The 11844-nt window shown below is 38.0% G+C and overlaps 1 protein-coding gene across 2 annotated transcripts in view; it reads left to right on the forward strand.

Annotated features, from left to right (window-relative positions):
• The window catches only part of LOC126190761 (uncharacterized), a 484901-nt gene extending 477913 nt beyond the window's left edge, over positions 1-6988 (forward strand). For both annotated transcript variants that reach the window (XM_049931276.1, XM_049931277.1), the window contains one exon: positions 5314-6988. In XM_049931276.1, coding sequence (XP_049787233.1) covers positions 5314-5394 — 81 coding nt within the window. In that variant the 3' untranslated portion in view covers positions 5395-6988. The remainder of the gene's footprint in view (positions 1-5313) is intronic.
• Positions 6989-11844: the final 4856 nt, after the last annotated feature.

Consider the following 11844-nt stretch of genomic DNA (forward strand, 5'->3'; position numbering starts at 1 on the left):
GTTTCAGCCAGAAATACGTAGCTGAGGATATGAAGGTGGAGAGAAATAGTCTGATAATGTGATCAGAGCAGGTAGGGAATGTCAAATCAAGCATAATTTTCCTTCGAACCTTGTGTCAGAAATGCGCTGTTGTGGAAACATAGCTATAAAACAGCAATCAATAAGTGATGAGTGTATGGAAAGTTTGAGTGGTAAGTGAACTTTTTTTAGGTGATTCTAGCAGTCTGGTTTTGTCTGACCAGCTTCTACTGTGTTATATTGTTGTTGTTATGCTTTACCACACTTGTTGCTGAGTATTGTACTGCACTGGAGTTATCATGAACACATACAAAACTACATGCTAGCTGACATTCACACAGCTTATAGAGAAGCAGGATGCAATCCTGTTGGTGTAAGAAGATGGTATGCTTAACATTTCCCCGACAGAAGTCTGCTATTAGGGTTGTGGAGCACTGCATGAGATAAAAGTGAATATTTGCACCTTAAGTGACCAAATCAAGATGTAAAAGAACAGAGGGGTCTGGAATTTGATGAAGAAGTGCTCCAGCATTTCAGAACAATGCCTTAAATCAGCATCAAAGCAACAACACAGGAAACTCAGTGTCAATCAGTGGCATGTTGGAATATCACAAAGGACAATGGTTTACATCCTTACCATGCACAAAAGATCCAAGTTTTGAAAGTAAAAGGTTATCCAAGGCAGGCAAAATTTTGTGTCTGGGCATACAGGTAGCACCAGTGTCCCAACAATATGAACTATCTCCACTTTATCCTGCTTATGGATGAGGCTATTTTTCATCAGGGAAGCAGTACGTAACACATCCATAACCATCAACAGTAGGCATATGAAAATCCCCCTGTAACAACTTGACTGGATATGTGATTCTATCCCCTCTACCCCACAAGCTAAATTGACACCATTATTTGCAGTGTTTGCCACTTTTCACTACTGCAGTCAGGCAACATTTGAATGAAGTGTTCGGATGCAGGTAGCTCATGGGTAACTGCTCCGAGTGGCCTCCCAGATAATCTAATCTAACACTACTGAACTTCATGTTGTGTGGGGCTTCGTGAAGGACTCCACCTACCAGTCATCTGTTTCACTCATGTAGAGGTGGTCACAAGAATTTCTGAGGATGCAACAATCATTTGCAACATGCCAGGAACTTGAGACAAAGCACCAATCATTTCTCATTTGAAGAGAGCAGCTGCACTCAGAGTGAGTAGTGGTGGTGACAAGCTGGAGGGCCCTGTAGAAACACTGCTGACAATAAAGGAGGCTTTTAATCAATCTCTGTACATGCTTCGTCATGATTTGGCAAGGAAAAACATGCTTCACTCTGTTGACCATGGCCGGCACCAACATACTAATGGCAGCTTCCATCCTGGTGAGAGGATGGTGTGTAGGCTACAGTTGCGACGTCAGCGGTGCACTACTGCTCCATCAGTGTTAGTGCCAGAGACAGCCCCTTGGCTCTGCATGTGGCCACCATGTCAGCATGCAGAGACTGCTGTGAACAGGATTCGACCCACATACTCCTGGCAGGAGTCAGATGTCGGCTGGACCTGTGGCATTAAGTTCCAGGGAGGAACTCAGTGCCAGTGGCCACAGGTGCAGATGGCAGGTTGGTGGAGCTGTCGCACCAAGTCCCTCGAGGAACATAGTGCTGGTGGCAGCATGTGCAGCCCAGCCTTGAACACACAGCTGCTGGTGATGAGGCCTAGTTGCCTTTCTGTCCAGTGTGGCCCTGGAATTGTGGTGGTGGTGGTGCTGCTGGACTCTGCTAACAAGAAGTGCTGCTGCCTCAAAATTCACACACATTTATATCACTCCAAGGTGTACTTGTTTCACTAAAACCTGGCACCTAATCACATTGCCCATAATAAGAGACTTGCCGTGGAGTGGAAACATCGATCACCTGCTACAGTCATTACTACTGTGCAGTGCAGTTTTCTGCTGACCTCAGCTAACCCTGTCTTGCAATCTCCTTAAGTGTATGTTATTCTGACCCACCTGTTGTCACACTGTAGCTACCGGCCTCTGGCCACTAAAGCAATACTTTATGATGGCTTTATCACTACTACTTATTATTTTTTGCTGAAATACTGGGCAGTGTCACTACACAATGATGTCAACTATGCAGGGTTACTGGAAGCAGAAATTTGAGCATTTACTGTAAAAAATGTGATTTGAGAGAAAAAGAATGAATGAAATTTTATTTCTTTTCTTCTCATTCAGTATTGGATTTGTTCACACTTACCTGATATGCTGTACTTCTTATAATAAAAGTTGATTCATACTCTCAGTAAGTTTGCAAAATATGTCTTTCAGATTTCACTATTAACAACTATGTCATTTTATGGCTGTAGCTCAACATTGGCGCACTTCCAACCTATTGTTATATGGAAAATTTTACTAGGTTTGATGTGTCCTACAATGCTCTGACCTTATTGTGAAGTTTTTTTTTTCAGTATATAATATGGGTGAATAAATGGCCATTAGAATCAAATAAAAATTTATGGTGAGTAACAATATTATGTAAAAGAACACAGACACATGCCAGCACAAACGCAACTCAGACACGATTGCAGTCTTGGGCAAATGTGAATTTATTAGACGAACATAAAATACAAATCTGTGAAACTCTGGTTTCCTTGTATTGTACGCTGGCAACTCCATCAGAGACATGTTTCACCCGTGAAAATAAATTGAAACATGTTGCTCCAAAACAATCATTTTAAATTGTCCGCAGTGAATAATAAGTGTCAATATCGGGGGGTGTTCTTCAAACAGGATGTAAGTTTAGCTAATGGTACTGAAATGTGAATAGATAAAATTGTTTGTGAGCTTTCTGGATCACAGATCTGTTTGGAAGTAGAAGTGAAAGTATGGACATGTGGAAATAAACCATGCACTCATGATCAATTGAAATAGAACTTGCACCCAAATGACAAGAGACAGTGATCACATGGTAATGACTCCATGAGACACAAAGCATTGGGGTACAACTTGATTCACTACCACTTATCCAATGCTTACAGTTCAATGAAATTTGGTCAGAACTGGGTCCAAGCTTAGACATCCCGCACTACGGCATCCCAGAACACAATTATTAGAATGTTCCTCTGACAATTCTGACACAATTTAGGAGCAGTGGCATAGTGCATATTCTTGCTGAAGATACAGGTTGCCTGACAACTGCTGTAGATGAACAAAATAGATGTACAACATCATTTGCCAGCAAGATGCAATGACAAATTTAACAGAAGCCACATTTCAGTCTGTGCCAGCATTTCCCACACAAGAATTCCTTCACAACCTGCCTGAATGGTACCCTGCCCGCTAAGTGGCATGCATTGCTTCATGAATTTCCAAATTATTCAACTAATTTCCTTAACTACATAGGTGGCAAGATGATTTCCGAATAACTTAAAAATACACTCACACTGCACTTAACAATTGGTAACTGTTAATAGTATGTGTGGCAGTACAGTTTATAAGTACTGGCTAGTATAGTTGGTAAACACATTTATATACAAGAAGCACAGTTCAGTTTCATAATGTTACTGCAGTTCCTTGTTGATACAGTCACAAATATTTTGATAATTTATGTTTGTGTGTACATAAATATTGTAACAACACTTTCCATTTTTTAGTGAATATAGTACACTTCTATAAAAATTCTTTTATCTGATTCTTCATAGTATTTAAGCCACATTGCAACAAATCATTAGCAGAAACTTTACTATGTTCCGTATAATGCAATTTATATCACTGTACGGCACTGTCTAGCTGCTTACTCCGATCCCTATGCATGCTGACTGCTTGGTGTCTGTGCTAATAACGATTACATTCTGTTGACAGTGCCTCAAATCAAATTATGGGCTCCAACATTCTGCTTAAATGTTCATCTATTGTATAAGATGGGATGACAGTATGCTCACAGAGTGATTTCTGTACTCCAAATTGAGATGGTGGCTCTGACTCATAAGGCTCCTCTGTTTTTTTTTTTAGTCCAGCATTGTGATTGTTTTGTTGCGTGGTGGACAGGCTATCTATTATTAGTTATTACAATATGCTATAGTGAGTGGTCACCCCTTCATCAATGTGTTGCTGTGCATGGCAGCTGCTTGTGGTGGCTGCTGTTTTCGCCAAAATGAGACACCAGTGATATGTTATTGAAGGGCTGACATGAAAAGTCCAGTGCCTGCATGATCTCTAAGATAGTCATGATTAATTCACCTTAATATCAGGCATCTTGCCCATCCTCAATTCATCTGCCACGTTTATAGCTACTTCAGCATCTGACAAATCAGTTATGTGACACATCGAGCAATTCCATTCACCATGGCAGTTAGAGTGCTCTCTTTCCAACACAGCCTCTATCTCTCAAGACCCAGGGTACTCTGGTAGGAACCCTGGCAAACACTTATGGAGAAGAGTACATGTTTACACACACCTAAGGTTATAAATAAACAAATACATAGAGGCCTTTAGATCTCTCCATAGAAAATATACTGACACCTCTCCTGTCTAAGTTAATTCAGCAGTGTTTACTTCACATGGTGAGTTGCGTATGGTTTTATGTAAACTCAAGAACTTGCTTGTTCTTTGTCTGTTGGCGCCATATTATAATAGTGATCTATCAGTAGATTGAGATTGAGATTTTTAACATTCCATTCAGGGGTCATATATCTCTAATGAAAGAACTCTGACAAAATTGCAGTGGTCAGTGTTTGATTAAAAAATGGCATCAGACCAAAACATAATGCCCAAAAGAAATAAACAGTGTAAAATTTGACTCTGTTTATCTGTAACTCTTCACTGGAGTTGGTCACAACAAACAAAAATCTACTGGTATAAATATAGAATGATTTAACATGAAACAACATTATTGACCTAGCTGTGGAGAGGAAAATATCAGATTCTTTCAAGGACATTAATGACTGAAGTCTGTTCATCAGGATGGGTTGTTGCTGGGAGGGATTACTTGAATAAATAGAAAAGAAGAGCTGTTCGATCTCCCATGGGTTCATTTAGCTTGTGCAATAGCAGCATAGAATGTCATCAAACTTACATGGTAACAGTACAAAAAAATTGTTCTGTCTTATAGAAAAGGATTCTTTTTAAATTTCAACAGTGCATTGTCCTAGGTGAGTAAAGAAATTGATGGGGGGAGGGGGGAGAATAAATGAGTGATTCTGTCATCCTTTAGAAGGTAGCATACTGAACTTACTATACTTGTGAAGTAAATGTGAAAATTGTGTAATGTATCCTAACTTTCCTACTTATTCCCTTTTCTTCATTTTTAGGGGAAAGGAGACACAAGTGGTGGATGCCAGTGTGGTGTAAATGGAGTGAAGTGTCATCCAAAGTGTAACTACTGCCACTAAATGGCAGTCTACATCTTGCTAATGTATGGCGAGGTATGGAAGCTCCAACATGCTCCTCACTCAATAGGTACAAGACCAGTCGTTATCAAAATGCTGTTTCACCACTAAATAATTTCCACATATGAATAGTTAACCAAATCATACAACAATTTAATTTCAATATGAATGTCAATTGAGGCATTCTAGTAAAAGCTACAAGAGTTAAAATGGAATCATTTCAGTGGTGCAAGAGGTAAATGATAAAAGTTGGAATAGACATAACAGTGAACTGGCTGTATGCTGTATGAATGTAAGTCAGCCATGCTGAAATTATTTTCCCTCTTCCAATAATTAATTTTTGTTTTCATATAGATGATTTTTATGTGATTGGGTGTATAGCATCAAGGTGCATTTCTATGGTGTTTGATGTATGATGCTGAATTTCTACATTTTAAGTGAGTGTACATTTCCAACTGTAGACGACTGTCCAGATTTATTACATTACTGCTGGTAACAGGAAACATTATGTTTACAATTACAAGCTTGACTTCTCTGTCTGCTTGCAACAAACAGTATTCACAACAAAATGGAATTGTTATGAATTATTGTATATTTTGTGATTAGTAATTTCAAACAAGGAGAACAAGATGAAGTCATGAATGAAAATATATAATCCTTATAAACTTTGCATGCAGTGTGTTAATAGTTGAGATGTGTGTACCTGTGTACATTGCACTTGATACATCTGCTCAAAATGCTAATGATACACTCAATTGCAAGTGGAACTGATCCAGTTTGGCTGTTGAGACATTTTGCATTTTTTCTCTTGAATGTAAAGACTGAATGCTTGTGAGACAATGTAGTCTTATCTTTCTTGTATAAAAATGATCAACTGTATAGTTAATGACAACCTTCAGTGTTTCACTGTGAACAAGTGATAAATGTGGACTGTAATTATTACATTGCAACTTTAGTAAATAGAATTTTTTTAAATGGAAGAATTGTGTCTGTGATAATACCCTAAGCTGTGTTTTGTGTGAAATTAGGTAATTAAGGTTCTTTTATACAATTTTTATTGTGAGTACCACTTTGACTCTTAAACAGATAATTTATGTGTGTTGAGAGAACAGGAGGTTATATCTTGATTACTTGTGAATGTTAACCTATGAACTAAATAATGTTCACTGCCTGTTTCTTATATCTTTTTATAAATATATATTTAATGTGGTACAGATATGGACCTTCATAATTATGTAAATAAAATGAAAACCATATTTTATGATACATCGCCTCATGAATAATCACAATATTAAAATGGCATAAAAGTGATTTTTCGATTGGCATCACCCCACAGTGCACGATAGACAAGGGAAAATGGGAAACATATTACCTCAAGGGAAGGGACAAGTGGTAAGTAATAAAGAGACAGGAAGTAGAGTAGACAATGCTTAACACATCAAAAGACTAACTAGATTTTAATAGACTTTCACACTTTGTTTCCTAGAAGATATTTGTAGGCATGATGGCTAGAAATGTGGTAGACCCTACTGAAGTCTAGAGAAGAGTGGTTGCTTTATGCGACAGAGAAATCAGGAATAGAAAATATGCAGTGTAACTAAAAATCTGAATGATTGAAAGTGAATGAATGTTAGTGTATATATGCATAGGCAAATGGAGACAATAAATAACTCAAACAGAGAAAAAAAAGGTGGTAAAATGGCAAACATGAGGATGAATGGTAAAATTAAGTAAGAGACATATATAGAAAATTGTGATGATATGTTGATGATTGATTGGTTGGGAAGGAGAAATTGTATGAGAACAATAAATACAAGCAGACACGGTGAAATAAGTAAGAATTAAACAATGGAAACTCCATGTAGGAATATCAACAATGTAGGAAAAAATGTATTGATACTTACCATAAAAAAGACATGTTAAGTTGCAGACAGGCACAATTTTAAAAGACACTTACATAAAGCTTTCAGCCACAGCCTTCATCAGCAAAAGAGAAACACATGCCATGCATGCATACAATCAAGCACACCTCGTGAACACATGAGTGCCAGCTTCAGCATCCTCGGCCAGAATGCCTTTCTGCAACTTAACGTGTCTTCTTTACAGTAAGTAGCAATCTGTTTTTTTCCTACATTGCTGATATTCCTAGCTGGAATTTCCACTGTTTGATTTTGCTAAATGGCTTTTCTTCCACCCTACAACCCTGTGATGTTTTCCTTTGTTACCCTTCTCTACAAGCATTGCTCTTCCCAGTGTCTGTTCTTTCTCTTCTTTCCTGTGTTATTCACCGCATTCCAAACTGCATTGACTTCCAAGCCATTCTGTATCAACAATCGTCTGCACACAACATGGACTTCGTGACCATGTGGATTGTTGATGGAGCATCTGATGCTCCAGATTCTTTCCTCTGACGGTTATAATTATATTTATTCCTACTGATCCCACTTCATTCCTCATCCTGACGTACTTACAATTTTATTTTCCCACCTACCCATGCCACATCAACTTTTGGTCCTCGACCTAACCCATCCCCCTCCCTCTCTCTTCACTTATCGCAACTCTGGTACTGCGCGCCGCAGAATTTAAATCCGCGCCAGGCGTCATGAACATAAAAAACCCCTAGAGGTCTCTGCATCAGCGTGCCATAAACTGTGGTGGCATGTGCCTTCTCCCACATTTAGTGTGGGGGCGCCACAGTGGAACCCGTGGTCCCATCAGCCAATAGCAGCTCCCCCGGTTGTGTATTTAAGTGCCTGCGTCTCGCTCAGCCAGTGAGTCTAATCGTTGGGTGCGTCTTGACGACAGACAGCGTATTTACCGTTCTTTGTTTTCATTACTAGTGGAGATCTTGGATGCATTTGGTTGTCTCTGTCAACCTGTTGCTTCTTGCAAGGAGGTATATAAACTACATAGAGTGGCTATCTGTGAGGTAACAGCACTCCCAGCGGCAGCAAAAAGCAACACCGGCCACCATTTTTTTGGAACGTCTACATGTCAGTATATTTACATTTGGTGTATAGTACTGGTGTTAGAAAATCACTGTTTTCCTGTTGTAATTTGTTTCAAGTCTTATTGACCGATCGCAAATCATGCCCAGTGTATGTGCAGCGTACAGTTGTGCTAATAGAAGTCATAAAACAACTGGAATATCATATTTCAGGTGAGTATCTAAATGCGTGTTGTACTTGGCGTCTTGTCCATCATTTTCGTGTTTAAGGTGTGTACAAAATGCAAATAAGCTACTGTATAGGCTACACGTCTTTATTTTTATATTTCCTCTGAAAAAGAAAGAGCTGTTAAGTTGGTGGGTAGCCAATATGAGGCAAGAAAAGTGGCAGCTAACCCAGTATAGCTACATATGCTCGTTTCACTTTGAAGATAGGTACATGTATACTACAAACGAGAAAAGGCGACTTCTGGCAAACACAGTACCGACAATATTTACGTTTCCTGACCATCTGCAGAAAACAACTGTAGTAGAGAGACAACCAAGGAAACGGCCTGTCAGTGAAGAATCAGCTGCCTTATCAAATGAACCAGGTAAAATAGTTTTCCTGTTATTTATTTGTTATATGGGTTAAGTGTGAATTTTACTATTAATCAATGTAAAGAAAAATAAAGCTTAATGATAATACTTTATTTTTGTAAGTGAAAGAGTGAATCAGAATGATCATAAGATCATTCTTACTGTTTGCCGAGCCCCAAAAAATTGAAACAGAATTATGAGGCACTACAGAAAAGGACCGAGAAGCTGAGGAAGCAAGCAAAACATGCAAGGCAAAGTATTTCAAGAAAGAAGAAACAAATTGTAACATATAAAGCAGTGATTGCAGGCTTAAATAAGAGACTTCAAGACTGTGCTTCTGAAGTGATAGGATGTGACAAAAATAGTGATATTCTGAAGCAACTTTTTGCAATGCAAAACAAATGTCCAGTTCCTGAATATCCTAAAGAAATAAGACAGTTTGCCCTTACACTCAATTTTTACTCCTCCAAAGCTCATTATCATTTGAGGAAGTTTGTTAAATTACCCCATCCTCAAACACTCCGCAGGTGGGCAACTACAGTAAATGGCAGTCCTGGATTCACAGAAGAAAGCTTTAAAAAAATTAGCAGATGAGGTTCAACATTGTTCAGGACCTATTTTAGCTACACTTATGTTCGATGAGATGGCCATTAAAAAAAGACTTAATATGGGATGGTAATAAGATCTGGGGTTATGTTGACTTAGGGCAAGGATGTGAGGAAAGTGATGACAGCCAAATAGCAAAGGAGGCACTAGTGTTTATGGTCACTGGGATTAATAGGAGTTGGAAAATTCCTGTTGGCTATTGTTTCCTTAATGGTTTAACAGCAAGTGTGAAACTTAATTTACTGCTGCAGTACCTCCGTAAGTTGGAGGAAACAGGAGTGCATATAGTTGGTGTTGTTTGTGATGGTGCTGCAGCTAACAGATGTGTTATGGACAAATTAGGAATTAATGTAGGTGTAATTAACTCCCAATGCTGGTTTCCTCATCACTCAAATGATGACAAAAAAGTGTTTTGTTTTTTTGATGCTGCTCACGTTAATTAATGAGGAATACTTTATGTGAAAAAAAAAGAATTATTAGATGGGGATGGTCAAGTAATTAAGTGGGAATATTTTAATAGGCTAGTTGAATTGCAAGAACGGGAAGGGTTGGATGTGGCAAATAAAATGAGGAGGGCACACATTCAATTTTAATCTCAGAAAATGAAGGTAGCATTGGCTGCCCAGACTCTGAGTAATTCTGTTGCTGATGCAATGATTTTTTGCAGAGACTTACAGTTACCAGGGTTTGTCAATTGTGAGGGCACCGTTAAGTTCATAAAAATGGTGGATACTACTTTTGATTTACTTAATTCTTGCAACTTTATGAACAAAGGCACCAAAACACCAGTGTTTAAAGGTAATAAACAACAGTCTGTAAAATTATTGAAAAATCCGTTCAGTATTTTATGAAATTGTAACTTTGTAATGGTGATCTACTATATTTATCAGGTAGAAAAATGGGTGTTTCTGGAATTGTGTTAGATTTCTTAAGCTTAAAACAAATGGCTGAAATGTATGTGTGGGCTGAATCTCCAGTGCTTAAGTTTATTTTGACAAGGAGGATGAGCCAAGATCACTTAGAACAATTCTTCTCTAGCATTCGCAGAAGTGGGGGCAATAGGAATAATCCCAATGCCTTGCAGTTTAGATCAGCATACAGAAAGTGCTTAATAACACAAATAGAGCCCTCAAAAAATTCTAATAGCACTGGAGGAGATTTGGAGCCACTTTTGGTACCAATATCATATCCTGTGGAGAGTTCGCATGGTGTTGAGAAATTTGACCATGATTACTACATTCCAGAGTACGAAAGGTTAACTCTATATTCGGAAAGGGTGGTAGAGTACATTTCTGGAAGTGTTGTCAGGCAAGTTTGTAAAAAGGTTAAATGTGTAGGTTGCTTACAAGTTCTCCTTTCTGCCCAAACAGAAGGAAAAACAGGTTTAATTGCAGTAAAAGATATCAACAATAGTTTGTATACTGCTCCTAAGGATGTAATCAAATTGTTGACAGTGGCAGGAAGGGTCTTCAGGAACTGTCAAAACTTAATATGGAAGAAGAACTTTCTTTTGCAATTGTATGTGGAAGTGTTCAGAATGTTGGGTGACAGGCCAAATTTATTTACTGACTTTGACCATCTAATGGTGTCAACTGAATTTGGAGAAGAGTCACATTACTCTTTTCTAGTCAAGTTGCTATTAAAACAGTATTTTACTTGTAGGTTACACCATTTGTGCAAAACTAAATCACTGGAAGAAAGGGGGAAACACATCAGACAAATGTATACAAAACTGATATTGTTTAAGGGGCAATGAAAGGTCTTTTATTTTATTTATCTACAAATTCCATAGATCCTGTTATGCGTATGACACTAGGATGTAGAACGACTTGAGTAATATATGTTCACAGACCATGGTATCAATTAGTTTACAAGAGCAGAACTAGACATAAATTACATAAGACTTGCAAAAATAATAATGAACTAAAATAAAGTCATAGGAATAGTACATTATGCAAAGTTTATCACATTGCAAAAGCCTATTTGTCACAGTAAGTATATGGTTACAAATAGGAACAAAAAGAACATAAACAAACAACAGTAAATATAAATATAAAGACTATTTTTCTCTGTTGAAATATTCATCAAGTGAGTAAAACGTTATCTCGATTAAATATGTCTTTAGATTGTTTTTGAATGATGCACTGTTATTACGTAGACTTTTTATATAGCTCGGTAATAAGTTACATATTTTGACACAGGAGTAATGCATTCTGTACCCGAGTTAAACTTTTTAGTTCAAAGTGGAGGTCAGCCTTCTTTCTTGTATTGTGATAATGGAAGCTTTCATTGGTTTCATAGTGGGCAGGATTGTCAACCAA

This window comes from Schistocerca cancellata, chromosome 6, assembly GCF_023864275.1.
Source record: "Schistocerca cancellata isolate TAMUIC-IGC-003103 chromosome 6, iqSchCanc2.1, whole genome shotgun sequence".
In the NCBI taxonomy this organism is placed as follows: domain Eukaryota; kingdom Metazoa; phylum Arthropoda; class Insecta; order Orthoptera; family Acrididae; genus Schistocerca; species Schistocerca cancellata.